This window comes from Phocoena sinus, chromosome 17 (assembly GCF_008692025.1).
Source record: "Phocoena sinus isolate mPhoSin1 chromosome 17, mPhoSin1.pri, whole genome shotgun sequence".
Lineage (NCBI taxonomy): Eukaryota > Metazoa > Chordata > Mammalia > Artiodactyla > Phocoenidae > Phocoena > Phocoena sinus.
The window spans coordinates 19,097,974-19,116,845 of record NC_045779.1 but is presented as its reverse complement, the minus strand read 5'-3'; the positions used below and the strand labels follow the sequence as shown (position 1 = coordinate 19,116,845).

The 18,872-nt window shown below is 34.3% G+C and overlaps 1 protein-coding gene across 2 annotated transcripts in view; it reads right to left on the bottom strand.

Annotated features, from left to right (window-relative positions):
* Window positions 1–806: 806 nt before the first annotated feature.
* CRISPLD1 (cysteine rich secretory protein LCCL domain containing 1) overlaps window positions 807–18,872 on the bottom strand; it is a 44,403-nt gene continuing 26,337 nt past the window's right edge. The window contains exons 4-15 of one of the 2 annotated variants that reach the window (XM_032610044.1): window positions 18,738–18,870; window positions 17,594–17,709; window positions 16,716–16,816; window positions 14,668–14,808; window positions 14,438–14,498; window positions 14,262–14,328; window positions 13,934–14,064; window positions 12,073–12,116; window positions 11,907–11,979; window positions 8,602–8,677; window positions 4,559–4,689; window positions 807–1,915 (exon numbers count right to left, since the gene is read on the bottom strand). In XM_032610044.1, coding sequence (XP_032465935.1) covers window positions 1,864–1,915; window positions 4,559–4,689; window positions 8,602–8,677; window positions 11,907–11,979; window positions 12,073–12,116; window positions 13,934–14,064; window positions 14,262–14,328; window positions 14,438–14,498; window positions 14,668–14,808; window positions 16,716–16,816; window positions 17,594–17,709; window positions 18,738–18,870 — 1,126 coding nt within the window. In that variant the 3' untranslated portion in view covers window positions 807–1,863. Of the gene's footprint in view, window positions 1,916–4,558; window positions 4,690–8,601; window positions 8,678–11,906; window positions 11,980–12,072; window positions 12,117–13,933; window positions 14,065–14,261; window positions 14,329–14,437; window positions 14,499–14,667; window positions 14,809–16,715; window positions 16,817–17,593; window positions 17,710–18,737; window positions 18,871–18,872 lie in introns of those variants that run through there. The other variant, XM_032610045.1, reaches the window with a different exon arrangement.

Sequence of the window (18,872 nt, the reverse complement as noted above, 5' to 3'; positions counted from 1 at the left end):
GAGAGGAACAAAATGAAAAGGCTCCACTTGGAGACATGGCAATAGTACAGAAAACTGATGATGAATAGCTAAACGAGAGACAAATATAACAATTCTTATACTGACAGAATTAATGGGGCATCCCTACTCGGGGTGGGGGGGAGGAGTGAGGAACAGAAGATGAATCTCACTATATGTGTTTACATTTCAATCACAGTATTTAAGAAGGTGTCTGTGTCTTTTGGAAAAAACTATGATCCCACAAAATTTGCTTTAAGTTTTGACATTTTTAATATATAAATGGTTACTTTTTGATTACCTACATTTTGAACCAATTCCCAGCCAATACTTGATAACTGATCATGATGTTAGTTTCTTCACCAATTGCCTCTCCAGCAGCTGTTTATGTGAGCCCCTCTTTTCTTTCCTTTTTTGGTATGATCCAGATCTCTTGCTTTCTCTGATCCCTCCTGTAATTTATCTCTCTTTTATCTGTTCCTAAACACCTACTCATTTCGTTTCTAAAAATATTTGAAGTATTTGTTGCCAATTTTTCATAATCACTCTGTATCTTTCAGATTCCTTCCTTCTAGTTTATAAATAAATCTTTTTCGAAATTTCCCTTAATATAATGTTTCTAAATATATATTGTCTGTCTCGTCTTTCACAAACAAATAACTAAATAATCAGGGTGACTCTGAAACATCTGATATAAGGGGTGTTGTTTAGATTAATGTCAAAACCCAAATTCAAAAGACTTACAATAATTTTGTTAACTGAAAATGATTTCTAAATCAAAATAAGGATACAAAGGGGACTAAAAAAAATACTTTGAAACATGATTAATTTTAATATGTTTACAAGGAAAGAGTAAATTCACCAGCAGAAAAAAAATTACCAAAATTAACATTTTACAGTTTTTTAGTCTTAAAAGCACAATACGTTTTTCATACAAACAAATATATCACCATTATAGATACCATAATATGGCAACATTTATACACAAGGCCATTTACCATTAAGAAAATCAGTGGCAATGGTGATGCAATATATCAGTTCATGTTTGTTAAACTTTTTGCTATTATACTTCCTGGCCCGCAGGAGTATTTGCCAGGATACAATATAAATGTGTGACCCCAGTTTGAACAATACATAGAAAGCTCTGGTTGCCCATGCTTAATCCTACATTTATTATATGATCACTAGAAATGTTTTCGTACCACTACTCTGACGTAATTCCATTTACTGTTAAGACCGTTCCCAAGAAATCAAACATTTTAACAGATTCACTTGGATATTAAGGAATTATTTTATACAAAATAAGTGCAATATCAGGACTTAATATTCTATATGCCTAAACTTAATAAAAGAGAAAAACTATACAGGTATTATGTGGAAAATAATTTGATATTATATGGAGTAGGTAATCATAGCATTGAACTTGGGAAAATGCAGTATGTGTTTTTTTCATTTTTAGAGTTACTATTTTTATTATTGTTTTTAAATGCACCAGATGATTTTCTGAGGAACATTCACATTCAATGTTTAGTTTCATTTTACTAGTGGCATATACAAAGCACCATATAATATAACATATGAAATGTAGAACAATTATGACTATGTAATACTGTAGAAATAACTGCTAAGAAAATATAGCAATATTTAACACAGGATTTCTAAAACCATTACATATTCATTACTTTTCCCTAAACTAATAACGTCCCATGTTTTATTTTATAGACGTAGTCTATCACAATTTATATGCATTTGACACTCATGGGGGGTGGAAAATAGTTGATATCTTCTGTACAGTAATGTTACAGTTTTATACAAACTTCAGAAATATGGCATTTGGAATAGTGTTCCTCCTCCAAGTGTTCCATTTCACACAACAGCAAATACTCTGAATGCCTTTCCTCCTGGAGGATTCTGTAAACTGCAAAAAATACACAGAGTGTATTGATGTCATCTCCATATATAATCCTTCAAACAAATCATGCTTTCTTATGACAGTCAAGAAAGCAGCTCTATGAATCCAGATGGTCAACTTTCTTAGACTACTATAATTTATAGTTATTGGAAAGCTTGAGTGAGGATGACATAATTCTTAAAATCTTGGCTGTACACAAGTTTGCTAAAAAAATGTAAGGTGCATAGTGGTAATAATAGTACTTTATATAGAACGTTATAGATTCCAGGTCATGTTTTCATATATTACCACTATTAGTTCCAATAAAGTACAGTTAAGTGGCTCTTATGCCATTTTACTGGGGAAATTCTAAGATACAGGTTTACAACTGACCGGCATGGTTAAAAGCTAACTGCAAGTTAAAGAGACGGAGATACTTAAGAGATACTCTGGAATACTAACTTATTATTCCCTAAGTCTGACAAAATTTAAATTATATAGCTAGCATACTTATTAATATTTTAACATCTGTGGTTTCAAAAAAATCTTAGTGAGGAAATTTAATGGTCAAATCTGGAAGGTCCTAAGTATTTCTTCACTGAAATGGAAACATACACACACACAGAGCACTCAATTTCATTTCAGAAGTATTTTAAAACAGGACTTTAAAGCAATGCAAAACCATTCCTTTTACTCTTAATTAAATTATTTATATTTTATTTGACAATATTAATCAAGGTATGTTTTGCTTAAATGCCTCAAGTTAAAACTGGTTGATAATGGCATTAATCATTATTTATTCTAATCAAATGTAAGCTTTTGAAGTCCATATTTTTTCCATAAAGTATTATTCTCTTAATAATACAAAAAAGCTTTTAGAGATACACACAAATGCTAAGAGAGAGACAAAGTGCAATTTCTTTTACATATTTATTCATGTGTAAGGAAAGGGGAGAATTTTAGAAGAAGAGATGAGAATGTCACAAGTGTGCACACACAACATTACACAATAAACACACACACATACACAAGCCAGGTTTTTCATACAAGTAGACGGCTAATTGAAAGCCATTTTTATTTGTAGGAAACAAACTGACAAAGTGCCCTGGAAAGTGTCTTTTTACACAGTGATACACCGGAAAAATACACATATTTGAACTTAACAGAACTAGTTCTGAATCTGAGCTCTGAGACTGACTAGTTATATGACGTTGGGCGTATCATTTAACCTTTCTGAGCCTCAGTTAACATGTCTGTAAATTAGGGTTTAGAGAACCGACTTTGTAAGGCTACTGGTAGAGCTAAGTCAATATACTTAAAGGGCCCTCAAGCATCTGGAAAATTCATAGTAGATGTTCATAAATAATTATTATTCTCAGTTTTCTTAGGATATCATCTACCTTATAGGTTTACAATAAATTTAAGAAATATGACAGGTAAATGAAGCCACATTACTCAGTTTAGCTTATAAAACTGCATATCATACTCTATAACTCCATCTACTTTATATATTGTGTCTTTCATATATATAGACAGAGAGACAGAAGGAGAGAGATGGGGGAAGGGTGTGGGGAGTGAGCTCTGTGTGTTTGTTTACATTTCAGTGAAGAAATTCTTAGGATCTTACAGGTTTGACCATTAAATTTCCTCACTAAATTTTTTTTAGATGTTAAAAATATGACTAAGTATGATGGCAATACAATTTAAATTTTTTCAGACTTAAGAAACGGTAAGTTAGTACTCTAGGGCATTGATATGAGCCAGCTAAGTCAGGTTGTGGAGAAGCCACCTCCTTAACAATGGCCTCCTGATACAGTCTCATCTGAAAATAGATGCTAAATACAAAGCTGTCATTTTATGAGGATGACACCCAGATGCTTATGTGGAAGGCAATCTAGGTATCCTGCACGGCACATCCTTTTGTGTCCTTTACAGAAACTTTACCATATGTGCAAACCCTCCACTGGCAATTTTGAAGAACCTAGTAAATGTTTAAAAGTTAGGGATTTATCTGTATCTATACAAAATACATGGGACTTAATATTACTTCCCCAAGTACCAATGATTTAAAAAAAAATCACTACAGGGTTTTTTTCTGTTAACTTTTATTATTACTCAATAAAGTAAGTCACATGAATTTTCTCAAACCACTGAAATATATAATACTAATAAGCCAAATACCAGATGACCTGAAAGAGTTCATTTACATCATACTAGGCATCGAACTTCCAATCAAAAAGAGAATTTGGTTCCGGGGAAAATCAGACTCATTGTTTTGGTCAAATACTTTGTCAGATAACTGGAGTAGAGAAATATTCAGTGCCTCACTCACCTAGAAAGAGTTACATGTAAAAACTAACCTAGAAAATCCAAAAGAGGATGAAAGAAATTTCCTTATTATAAGATCAATTAACAAAAGAGTGGTTCTGACTCATAATCCGATTTTCATGTTGATTTTTATAAGCCTGCAGGAGACAGGCATCTCTGGTACTGCAGCTTCTCCCATCCCCGGAAGATCTACTATTACACAGCGTGCAAAGGAAGCACCCTGGCTCAGTCACGAAACCTCAAAGCCATGCTAAGGAGAGTTGGTTGTAAAGCCAGCATAATGGGAAAGATGATATATCTAAATACATATATGTTTATAAACATATATATCAATTTATTTACCTTTCTGAGAAGATTCCATTTTGAAAAGAAGCAGTGTAAGTCTTTCTTTTGTCCACAGGCATCACGTCAACATAACCCCCGTGATTTTGAACCACGCCAGCATGTACAGCTGCTCTGCAGATACTGGACAGCTGAAGAAGAAAGGAAAAAACCACCATCACTAGAAAACGTCTGCTGAACTTGTCCAGCCTACTCTCCTATTGGACACAAGGTCGCTGACATCTGTCTCTGTGTGGATACCCAGTGAGCAGTTACAGGATGATGTTTTGTGCATAAAGGAATGTTTTAAAAGACAAAGTTAGAGCGAAGCAAGTCGCACCTGAAGGTAGATCTTAAGGGTGGCTGCAAGGATAAGATCTTTCACCAGCTAATCTGTCCAAACAGCAAGCTTTTACTACTGTCCAAGCAATAAAATGCAAATTAGCTCCTTTTATCTCTTCAAGGGCCTACTTATCACTCTTAAATTTCAGGCTTTGCTAGTTCCTACTCAGGTCACTCTGACCAAACATTCACAGGGGGGATTATCTGGACCTCATTTATATTCAGTTTTGACTTTGAGCAACTCAAACATAGTTCTGTACATCTCTACAGTCCCTTTTCCAAAATACAGGCATACATTAAATGAGGAGGTTTTTCCTATTAGATAATATAACCTATGTAGAGAAAACTTGCCCAAAAGAATAAGCCGATGAAGAATAACCATCGCTTCTACCTAGATTTGCAATGTACATCACTCTGGTTTGAATGATCTGACATGAGGTACTAAGGAAGTTCTATTTTTGCATTGTACCAGTTATATAATCTGAATTGAATGGAATTTCTATAAAGGAGAAAATTGTTTCAGGTCCAACAAACGCTTTCCATTTTTTTAACACGACTGAGTTCTAGAAGTCAACGCTTTTCTTGTGGCCAATTAAAGTCTTCTGTAGATTTTGACAATTGCTTTCATCCAAATGTTCTACCAAAATTTGTCAATAGCTGAGCATAGCCTGACAAAATCCTACAAAATGAAACGCTTGAACTGTTTCAGTATAAAGCAATCTACCCCATATCCCGATGGGTCTTTTCTGAACCCACTGGTGTATTCTTTTCTTATCTCTGTGCACACGTGAGTGACCTAATGTGCTTTTCTAAGTTCACATAAGCATGTGCATCTTACGTGACCTTGCTTTATTACTGTGCTCTGAACTCTGTGGCATCAGTCAGTATTTATTAGATCAGAGTGACCGAATGCCAAGCTGTCTAATACTTTTCGTGTTTTTGCTATATCACAAAATACCACACATCCAAAACCCCATATCCTTACTCTGAGGACACATTTTATTCACCATTTAAAGTCCCTCACTGAATTAATATTTGTGTCCGATATGGTTCATAACAGATGGAATTAAAAATAACTACACTTTTCAGTATTTATCCTGTTCTGTTAAAAGGTTATCATCAGCACTTTTCCCAAGGCAATAAAAGTGCTTAGATATAACATTCACTAAATCCAAGCACTTAATATGGTTTGAAACTATTGTTTTGCCCATTAACTATGCAGTCAGCAGGCATTACGATTTGAGTTCAAAGGTCAGAAGAGATTTTCTTTTCCTACGCACACATTATAAGAACTAATATACCACGAAAAGAAAAAACTATATCTGTGAAAACAGTGGAACATTTTTAATGAATGCAGAAATTAATTTCATCTGTCATCAATGAGAAATAAACGCTCAAAGCAATAGAATGTACAAGTTGTAACTCTATAAATGGAAAGAGAGAAAGAGAGAAAGGTGGGGGAGAGAGGGAGATTGATAGATTGTTTCTCATTTTTCCATATCTTGTATTTAAATGGATAATGTATTTTGTAAGGGATGGGAAGATTGCTTAATTAATGGCTGAATCTCTGATTCTGTACTTAGCACATAAAAAATATACATTTCCAACTTGTTCTGCATAGTAATACAAAATTTCTTACCCCATTTCACTGAGATAGAAAGATAAAATGATCTCAGGATATAAGTTCAAATAAAAACCTGAACTCTAGCAAAGAGATGGCTTATAGGTACAGAAGTGTATAGGGTATTTTGAAAGATTTTCACCAGACATGAGTAAAATTAAAGGTTTTTTTACTTAAGGGGACAACCTGGGAAGAATGATTTCTTTGGAAATCTCTGATGATTCTAGATTTCCTCATTCATATATATTTATTAATTTTTTTAAAACAAACATTTATGTTTCAAGGTGTTTGCCAAATGTCTGATATCACTGCGTACTCTAAGTTCTGTTAAAGCAGGAACTAGGCCTGTCTTGTTCACAGCTTGGCACATGTAAAATTGTTGATGAAAAAATAATGCATAATTTGCCCAGCTGCTGCCTTCAAGAAACTTAAAAATTAATAAAAGAGGTGGGGAAACAATCATAATGCCTAACAGAATCAGTTAAGGGCTAAATAAAAGGAAAAAACAAAGCAATAGGGTTAAAGAAAAGCAACACCGGGCTTCCCTGGTGGTCCAGTGGTATAAGAATCCACCTGCCAATGCAGGGGACGCGGGTTTGAGCCCTGGTCCGGGAAGATCCCACATGCCACGGAGCAACTAAGCCCGCGCGCCACAACTACTGAGCCTGAGCTCTAGAGCCCGTGAGCCGCAATTACTGACCCCACGTGCCACAACCACTGAAGCCCGCGTGCCTACAGCCCGCGCTCCGCAACAAGAGGAGCCACGACAGTGAGAAGCCCGCGCACCGCAACAAAGACCCAACACAGCCAAAAACTTTGAAAAGTAAATAAATATATATTAAAAAAAAAAAGAAAAGCAACACCATACTTGGGTTAGGAGAACCAGCAATACACTTCACAGAGCAAGTGGCAATAACTCAGAAGGTAAAGAATGACCATGATGTTCACAGAAAAATTAGAAAAAGCATGTTTTCAGAGACAAGAAGATAAGCACAAATTGTGAGGACTACCAAATTAAGATACCAACAGGACATTGAAATTGCAGATAAGAATACCGCAAACCTGGAGCTGGGAGAGAGACTTAGATTCAGAGAATAATTTTAACGGTAAAGCTGAACTGAAAAACAAAAAAACCTGAACCCGAAATGAATTCACCAAGTGGTGGTAATACTCACATTTCGGGACTCTTCACAATTGTATTTCCATAGTATTCTACTGAATAAGTACATCAAGAATATATTTCTTTTGGAACTCTTTGGATTAGATATTGGTAGTGGTTTCCAAATGTCTGCCACATAAAATCTAAACTTATCAGCATGTATTTAGACTCTCCAATTACATGTTTCAAGAGCTGGATCCCTCCCTCCATCCCTCACACTAAGTTGGCTGCAGCCCCTTTTAGCTTCAAATCTCACCAGCTCAGATACAAGCAAACCTACAAGTCATGCCCACTTTCAGCTCACTTGCTCTCACCTCATCTCCATGTCTTTGTAAGTGCCATTCACCCCACCTAAAATGTGCGCTAATCCTCTTTACCAACCCACACTTGAAACCTGGATCAGAAAGCACTTATCGGCCCTGAAGCCATCACAGCTAATCTTCCTCGTCCAACCCCAGTCCTGGCATCCATAACAATACACCCTCAGCTGGTTTCCTTTTGTATGTATTTTAATGATTACCTGGTTTTGATTCTATGCTACTTGCTAAATGCCCATTTGGCAGTGGAGATATTGTTCATACATTTGACAAACTCTTAATTATCCAGTCTATACTTCAAGTACTGAAGAACCAAAAGGAAGGTTAAAGAAAAGTAAAATGCTTTTTCCTTCCCAAGGATGCATCCAAGCTATTTCATTTAGTATCTGATATAAGAGATATAGATAGGATATGAAGAAAAATTTAGTTAAGATAAATGATTATGCATGCATATTTGCGTATAGATATTTAGTTTTTAGTGTGACTGATGATTGACCTTTCCGAGAATATGTATATCAACACAGAATCTGTTCCTTTTTCTGTATATAAATGTACATATATACATTTAAACACGTGTGCATGCATATAGATAGATACTGAGAGCTGCATAAATTAGGGTACTTACATCAGAATAAATTCGAGTTCCAATTACACGAGCATAATGTGGATTTGCCTGCATACAGTTCCGAGGACAATATACTCTAAAAAATAAATATATACTTACAAATATTAAGTAGCTGGTTATTTCAGTCTTTCTTATTAGTAAGATCATAGACATGCATACACAAAAGTAAACTCAGCATTCTAAATCTCACTCATTATTTTTTATTGAAGTATAGCTGATGTACAATATTATATGTTACAGGTATACAATATGGTGATTCAGTTTTTAAAAGGTTATACTCCATTTATAGTTAGTATAAAATATTGGCTATATTCTGTGTTTTACAATCTATCCTTGCAGCTTATTTTATACCTAATAGTTTGTACCTCTTAATCCTCTACCCCTACACTGTACCTCCCCACTGGTAACCACCAGTTTGTTCTCTGTACCTGTGAGCCTGTTTCTTTCTTGTTATATTCACTAGTTTGTTGTATTTTTTTTTTTTAGATTTCATATATAAGCGATACCATAAAGTATTTGTGTTACTCTATCTTATTTCACTTAGCATAATGCCCTCCAAGTCCATCCATGTTGTTGCAAATGGCAAAATTGCATTCATTTTTATGATTGAGTAGCATATATATATATGTATATCTACACATGTTTTCCTTCTGAAATAGGTCAGTTGTACAATCCCGGCAGTAAGCACAATTGCTTCTGCTTACTTTACCTACTTCCAGCTTTTGGCACAGATGTGTTTCTTTTCTCTTGCTTTTTCTTTAAAAAAAAAAAAAGCTTAGCCAGGAAGCTTTCTAATTTGGGGATCCAAAGCAGAAAGAAACATCAGGAAGTATCTCTCTCTCAGTATCTGGGAATTTGGTACCCAATATGACTGCAGAATTTAGTAAACATATAACTTGGAAAAACTGAATCATTGTCTGCCACAGACATCTCATAGTTTCTTTTCTCTAGGTTCACATCTTTGGTATCTCATCCAATTTCATGGCTTTGATTATCATCTATAAACTATTGATTTCCAAATTTGTATCTCTAGTTGGGACCTCTTCTCTTAATTCTAAATTTGTATGTCCTATTGCTTACTGAATATCTCCACGTAGACCTAATAAATATCTCAAATTTAGCATATTTGAAACCAAATTCCTAATCTTCTCATCCAGTCCGCAAATATCTTCTTTCTGTAGGCTTCCGACAATAAATGTCAACTCTGTTATTCAGGTGCTCAGGCCAAAAAAAACCTTTATTCTATCCTTAACTCCCTTCCTTACCTCAACCTTATATTCAACCCAATTTCTATTCGTTGTACACTGAAATAAAATCAGAGCATCCTTAAGCACCTCAATCACTGTAACTCTGGGCTCTATCTTCCAATATCTAGCTCACTGCAATAGGCTCCACTATGGTCTCCCTGCTTCCGATTTTGTCCCCTCCAATCTATTTTGCCACACACTTACACTGAAGAATACAAGTCTAATCATATCATTCTTCTGCTCCAAATATTCTAGTGGCTTTCCATCTAATTCAGAACAAGTGACAGGATCCTTATAATAGCCAATAAGCCCTGAGTATTCTGTCTTCCCATTTCCTCTCTGACATTATATCCTACCCCTCTTTCACTTTCTCACCCAGCTCCTGTCACACTGGCCTAATAGTTATTCTTCAAACATACAGAATAATCTCATCCTCAGGGCCTTTGAGTTTATCTTTCCCTCTGAATGGAATGTTCTTTCTCCAGATATCCTACTCCCTTCCTGATACTTTAGCTCCTTTTTTCAAAGTTTCCAAAAGTTCTTTTATTTAAACATAGGGTCCAATTATCAGTGTTCAGTCAGTCACATGATATTTTTAAAAATTTACTCCCAGAGTTTAAGAAACTGCCAAGTGGCACTTATTTAAATTGATTGGCTCTTCTGGATTCACATACACACACACAAGTACACACACTAAAAGGAAATCAAAGCTAAGACTGGAAAAAACATAATTCATTCTACATAGTAAATCAGAGTCTCAACAAAATGACTATATGAAAATCATTGTTTGATAAAAGTATCAATTAGTTTCCTAAAAGTATTCTTAAAAAAAAAACAAAACAGGGCTTCCCTGGTGGCGCAGTGGTTGAGAGTCCGCCTGCTGATGCAGGGGACACGGGTTCGTGCCCCGGTCTGGGAAGATCCCACATGCCGCAGAGCGGCTGGGCCTGTGAGCCATGGCCGCTGAGCCTGCGCGTCCGGAGCCTGTGCTCCGCGACGGGAGAGGCCACAACAGTGAGAGGCCCGCGTACCGCCAAAAAAAAAAACTTCATTGCAACTACCTTTACCAATTGAAGCCGATCTTCCTCAATACAGTTTTTAAGAAATGGCTACATTTCTTATTTAAATTTCATGTTCCTAAAATTTGTATAACACAGTACACTTTAGCATCTAAACCAGAACCACTTAAATATAAGTAATAAATGAATGAGTTTTTATAACTTTGAATTAAAGGTTGATTTTTATAAAAAATGTCTTCTGTAGGAGGAAGGGTGTCCCCATTGACTATAAAATTTTATTTTTGCATTTGAGAACTGCTGCACATTCATTGCCCACCCTATGGCGATAAAACCAGCTGTTCTGCCCTTAGGATCATGCTGTGCACGCTCTACCTCAACCATATTTAGCACTTGGTCTGTGGAAGGCCAAGATCAATAGATTCAAACTGAGTTCATTTCTTCGTAGGTAAGTTCAGGTCAAAGAAAGACTGCAGGAGCTTTTTGCTTGTCTGAGTTCTAGTCTCTGGTTTTAACACCTTGTTATATATTTGTGAGAATGTAGATAGTGATCTAGTAAACATTCCTTCGTCTACAACTTCCGTTATGCTTTGAATAAAAATGCTGACACATTTTAACAGTACCTGACTTTACATCTAATCATAGGGAAGGGGGCTGCTTGGCCCTGATGTGATCCATTAAAGAGTCATGCAATGACCAGACAAGTGCCTGACGTGCGTAACTTGTAACTTACTGGGTGGCCAAGCCTCATAAAGCTGTAGGGGAATGAACATGTGATTCTTTCTTTTAAATGCTAAAATAAAGATTTTTGTGGAGACAAAAAAAAAAAAACACACACACACACACATTTTTTGGAGAAACTACACTAGGAGTGCCTAGAGTACATGCAGTTTGTGGTGTCCATTGCTCCCTGCTGCTAGCAGTTCAAGATGATACATCTTCTGAGTCCTAGAGACACCAGAATCTCAGGCAAAAGCAGTTATCCAGGGTAAAAGGCCCCCTGTTTACAGGTTAAAAACGGAGAAAATCTAGAAAACAGTACCTTGGGCAATGTGAAGCAGGCTTATGAAAAGGACAGAGCTGTTCCACAGTTGTTTCACAAGTGACAGCCTGAACTGAAGAATTCAAACACAGAACAATAAGCAAATCCTTTAGAAAGAATAATGTGCAACAGAGTGGTAAGAAAATAAGACGAAAAAAGTGCTAACCTGTTACTTTAGAGACTGTGAAGGAATTAGCAGACTGATACTTGCTGAAGATAAAAACATAAAAATTTCAATCATCAACATCTTACAGGCATCAGCATAAATTCTTATATTTTTTAAGTCTATGAATGTTTAATTTTTTCTTAAATGTTCTTATTTAAGAACATTTTCTTAAATGTTCTTATTTAATGTATTGCTGCACAATGGGAAAAACTATAAATTTGTACATTCTTAATGAAACTAGAAAATTTAGAGTGTTAGCATGATCTTTATAAGCAAAAGGGTTCAACTTTGAATTCTATATCTAGACATGTAGCAGTATAAGAATTAATCATCTGTTTTATGCTAAATTCATATTACGTTCAAGTATGAGCCAAATAAATACCATTCTTGATATCAGAGAAAGATCTCTTTTCATTATCAATCTCAAAAACTTATACATAATAGCATAAAATAATACACATTTGTATCTATATATTTTTTCCTATTAAAATTAAAACTCTCAATACACTCATTCCCTGTTACCACGGAAACAAACAATTTAATCTTTCAAAATAGTCAATACAAGGGCTACTAAATAATAAGTACCTTAAAGGAATATGCATCATTCATTTTTTTGTTCCCCCTAGTATCTAGTAAAATGTCTACAATAAATGAATGAATTCCTCCTTACATGTTTTATTAAAAAGCAAGAATATAAGAATAGGTATTTTAATTGGTTTATCTATACCCAGGCTTTCATAAAAAACATCTATTGCAAAAGGTAATGCTTATTTGTGATGGTACTTTAATATGACACACACACATTTCAAGAGAGTTTATATAATAAACAATTAAAAATACAAGTTAAAAGAAAAAGGTAAATAATAGGAAGTAAATGTTCTTTAATGCAACACCCAATGTTTGGCTTACCAAAGCTAAAAACTAATATTTATTATTTATTTAAGATAAGTATCTGCTGAGTGAATAAATTAATCAATAAGTGTTTCTGTAAAGCTTTTACTTAAGAGATTAATCACTAATGGCTAAAAACCACACATCAGGCCTTTGAATAAAATTGTATACAGAGGGCATCATTCCACCAATTTACAAGGATTCTTAAGAAATTCTTTCTTATCATTATGAATTCTATACTGTGGAGTTTCATGCAACTGTTCAGTTACAAAGGAAGGGAGACTATCGTATTTCCTAAGAAAAGGCATTCCATTATGAGGTTCAATAATGTCTATTATTTTACATACGAGAAAGAGAAACTACAAAGATATTTCAAAAGCCTAGATTTTTCTACTTTCTATAGATTATATATGAAAATATGTTATTTTATAATAATACATTTAGTATATTTAATATGACAAACATTTCAAAAGTTAATCAATGCTTTTATACTAGGTCAAATTACATTTTAACAGACAAAAGAAAGGTGACATAGTGTATTACATATTTAGAGACTTTGCAAAATGCTCTGTTACCTAGTAATCTATCTTATTAACAAAGTTACTGTTGCATGAAATAAATAATTCTCCCAAACAGGGCAGGAAGAATATGCAAATCAATTAGCCTTCTCAGGCACTTTTTATCATAGCTGAAAAATGTATTGCTTCACAATGGGAAAAACTAAATTTGTACATTCTTAATGAAACTAGAAAAGTTAGAGTGTTAGCATGATCTTTATAAGCAAAAGGGTTCAACTTTGAATTCAGGTACTTTTCCTTACTTTTGCCCATGGAAACTGTGTAGTTGAAATGAACCTTGAAAATTACCTTCTCTCTTTATAAACTAAATTCTTCTATGCTTTGCTCTGAATGAATGTAACTTATTGTTACAACTTAAAATCTCTGGTCCAAAAGATTATTTAGGTACTTACCCAATTGTTTGAACACCATTTCTATTGGATTTGATGAAATAATGTTTTCTTCCTTGTCTAGTGATATCCACCCAACCACCATCATTGTCTATTATACCATAATGAATTGCAGCTCTACAGATGCTGGATTGCTGGGAGAAAAGGAAGGGATAAAAGGATGTTAAAATGATAAGAATTCTACATAGGATACAACTTGTTACTATGTATGACTTTAAACAATTCTGAGCAAAATAGCTATACATATATAAATTGTTATTTTTCCCATTAAAAAACCAAAATATTATATGAAAGGATCCTATCCTCAAATAATGACATTTATAATACCTACCATTTCATAATGTACACTGCCAATAACTTTAGCTTTACTATCCAAACAGCCAGCAGGGCATTCATATCTAAATAAAAGAAATGGGGAACAAAATTTAGCTTCTCTGAATGTCCATATAAAATGAAAATATTTTTTATATCTTGCCAGTTAATTTTGAGAGTAATAATAAATATTACCTATTGCAGGTTGTGCCTTTGCACTGGTCTCTTAATCTTACTTCGCAAGAAACAATTTGAGCTAAAATTTAGAGAATAATAATAATTTAGATGATGCAACAGCTGCTCTAATTCATCCCATATAGTCTAATGCCAAGTTTTTGCCATTCTAAAAATGTTCAGATTAATAAAATATAGTTGAATATGCCAGCAATGTAAACTTTAAAATGTAAATAATGCGGAGATCTTACACATTTGCTGTGTGCTTATGACTTCGTTTCTGTTACTATCATCTGCTATTGTCCGGATGTGGGTGTCATGGACTTGTGATTGCTGCCGTTCAATTTCATTTGTTTCTTCTTCTTGAGGAGGGTAATAGCTATCTGATCCTTCTGTTAGAGAGAATGGATTTAGGAAATACGAATCCATCTTAAATGTGCACAAATTACCCATGATACACCTTTATATGCCTGTTTAACACTGAAAGCTACTAGAAAAATCAGTACTGTATATTGGCACAAGTTTTGGCTTAAGGTGGTGATCTTACATACTGCATTGGAATAAATAAAACAGACGCATAAACCTTTGAGCCCTTGACTCATTTATGCTAACATTAAATGGAATCATTTCTAAACTTTGCTTATATTTTAAAGTGGTATCAGTGATTACCTTTCATGATGACATCATGAGGTCTACACAGTGATCTAATGAAATCGGGCTTAGTGAATTTGAATTTGTTTTCTCAAATGAAATCATATTTTCAGGAGGATAACACTTAAAATTTTCCAAAGGATCACATTTAAAATTCTCCTGAAAGGAAATTCAGCCTAAGAAGGATTGACATGCCCTTGCTATTTACCACAATATCAGTTTCCATAGAAAGGTTTCTACTGCAGAAGGAAATTCAATGTGCAGAAATTTAAACTTAACAATGGAAAATATGCAAACTTTGAATTTAATATTTTTTCCAAGTTGGCTTGTATTAAGGGCTTGACAGGGGCACATTTTGGAAATGTGGTTATTTGCATGTATGTCTAAGAATTCAGAATCTAGAAAAAGGAAGTATGAATTCAGAGGAAAGTCAGCTTTAGTAAGACACTGTGGTCATTGACAATGGAGCAAGCAGGTTGGAGGTTTGGGGGATGGAAAACAGACTCAGGCACAATGAAAAAAGCTTTCAGGAATTAAAAATGGCTCATATTACACAGTGAACTATATGCTTACTTCTTGTCTACTTATTATAGCTAGTGAGCACTCAATCATTAAGGAAAAAAGATATCTCTTTATAAGTACTGAAAAGTGGCTGCATTTACACATATTTTCAAATACACCTGGTCTACATTATTCTTCATTTAGTCATCATTAAGAACAAAGTAGTACAAGAGTGTAAAAATGTTCACTTGGATGCCCAATAAAAAGCATGATTTTCACAAAGCTTTGTCAGGTAAGTTTTATCTTCATGTGTTACAAAAAGGACATCATATTTATATTTATTTTTGAGGACATCCAGTACATTTGAGACAGTATTTTTTACAACAGTTTTATAATACTATTATATATATTTTTTGTTGTTGTTGTTGTTATTTTGGCATGACAAATTGTATACTCTGCAGTAAGAAGCAGAGAATTAGTATAATTCATTGGGCATGGTTCAGTAAGATTCATGGATAGGTATTTAGGCAAAAACTCTTAAAGTGCTTAAAATAGTGTTAAACTGCTAAATTCTTCAGAAATCATGACATTTATGGAAATAATTCTAGTCAACACTATATCAAGATGGCTTTTAAGAATGAAAATATACTTGTCACTCTGGGATAATTTCAAAGTAGAATTAAGTGGTTATCTGGAATAATCATGAAACTTTCCTTTTTTTTTTTATTTTATTTTATTTTTTGCAGTACGCGGGCCTCTCACTGTTGTGGCCTCTCCCGTTGCGGGGCACAGGCTCCGGATGCGCACGCTCAGCGGCCATGGCTCACGGGCCCAGCCGCTCCGCGGCATGTGGGATCCTCCCGGACCGGGGCACGAACCCGTGTCCCCTGCATTGGCAGGCGGACTCTCAACCATTGCGCCACCAGGGAAGCCCGAAACTTTCCTTTAAATACATGTTGGTATAATAGACTTATTAATATTATAAATTTTAAAAAAATATTTTAAATGACTTCTAAATATTTGAAATAGAGTTCTAGAAACTTTTCATGTAATAATTAAATGTGCTTTGGGCTTTCAAACACAAATTAATGCAGAAGTTGGATGAAAATATAAATCAAACTGAATATTACAACACAGTATCACATACCTTGGTAGCACAGATTTTCTCTACAGCCTCCTCCAAAACTAGGTGGGCAAGCAGAACAGGGCCGGCCATGTTTGTAGGGGGCGTGGCCCCACCAGTTTCCCCTTCAAAAGATAATCCACTCCATTAAGAGGTGGTCTATTTTTAGTTTTTTGAGAAACCTCCACACTGTTTTTCTACAGTGGCTGCGCTAATTTACATTCCCACCAACAGTGGACAAGGGTTCCCTTTTCTCTACATCGTCACTAACACTTTGTTATTTGTGTTCTTTTTAATGATAGCCATTCTGACAGATGGGAAGTGATGTCTCATTGTTACTAAGTTTAAACATACACTGCTACCTCATTCTTTTGAAAATATTCTAAATAATGCGTTATGTATATTGCTAAAAACTGAAAAACCAAACTTCTGCAAAACACTAAGCCTCTGCTATGGAATATTCATCTATATCCCATTTGTTTTAATAAAAACAGATTTTAGACGTAGATTTGACCCTAAGTTCAGTTGTACAATATTTTCAATGTAATTATTTGAAGGGTCTTTACATAGGTGAAAATACATTTCTCAGTCTATAGTTTCTCATCTCTAATAAACCAAAATTATTAAACATTTACACAATATAGTAGTGCAATAAATAAAACTGAAGCCCTAAAAATATGACTCCTATCTTTACAAAGATTATATTTTCAATTTTCATATTCCTTTTAAGCACCAATTTTACACATCAGGCAACCATAATTGTTGCCATATGACATAAACTCAGTTAAAACAATGCAGTTTACTCAATAATACACACTGAAAATAAGGGAAAAAATCAAGAATATAAAGTTATTTTTATGTTGCTAAGAAATACTTATGAAAGTAGTGTTTTGTTTACTTACTTTGGGGAATAATTGCACACCAAGTAGACAGCTTTGGGCCATATCTGCCCCCAGATGTTCATGTTATGGCACAAATTAATGGCACAGCCTATTCTGCTACTTGTTGCCCACACCACCTACATTAGAGAAAAGAAAGGTTTAGAAAAAGTAGGCTGAGATGAAGTAAGACAGCAACATATCTGAGAGAAAATGCATAAAAGTGAACTGGAGAACCCACAGTTACTATTCAAAATGAAATGAGGCAATGTCAGAAACAATATTTTTCCTGACACTTGAGGAAATACTTAATTTAACTTAAAAAAAAAAGAGATACACAGGTATATAACTCTATCCAGATATAAGACATAAACATCTTAGTTATTACTAAATAATTCAAATGTTACATCCTCACAGTCCTAAATGCCGTATTAATTTTCCTGTGAAGAAACTTACCTACCAAATGAACAGAATTTCTCATCTTAAAGCAGAAAGTACTGGAGCAAAAGTTTAGGTGTTCAAATTTCTTATACAATGTGACATTTTCACTGTGCCACTGGCTATCAGGGAGTCCAATACTGATCTTAATCTTGTCCCATGCAAAGGCATACAGAACCATTTGCTTTATAGTCACTAATAGTCATAGAAATTCTAGAAACTCAGATCTGCAGTGAGCTTTATCTAGTCAAATCTGCCATTTGTTGTTTGATTTAGAAGTTTTAGAACATGTCCAGTACCCAATCCAAACACTGAAAATTTAAAAACATGATAAATGCTGCACACATGTGAATATTGAATGCCATGGTAAATAAAACCATATTTTTATTTTTTGAAAATAAAAAAATTGACATCTGAATTTGAAGATGGTAAATTTCTTCCCTTTTGCATTTACTGGGGTCATATTAAAGTATTTTATATGTAAAATCATTGAAATAATATTTTTAAGGAAATGTCTGTACTTTTTTTGATAATTATTCTTGTTTATAAAAATTTATAAGCTTGTTCTACATAAATCAATATTAATATATTTTTAATAACCATATAAACGACATAAGGAAGGCAAATGTTCAGTATCCTAAGTTCTCCCACACACACACACACAAAAAAACTTTGTTAGTTTACACGAACTCAAATTAAACGAATAAAGTGTAATATACCCAAAACATACCTGTGTATAATGAGTACATACAGGACCAGAACATCTGAATGGACAATACGGGTTGCACTCATGTTCATATGGGTAGCTAAAGTCTTTGACTTCATCATACCATGCTTGTACATGAAATGTTGGGGGTCTATATCT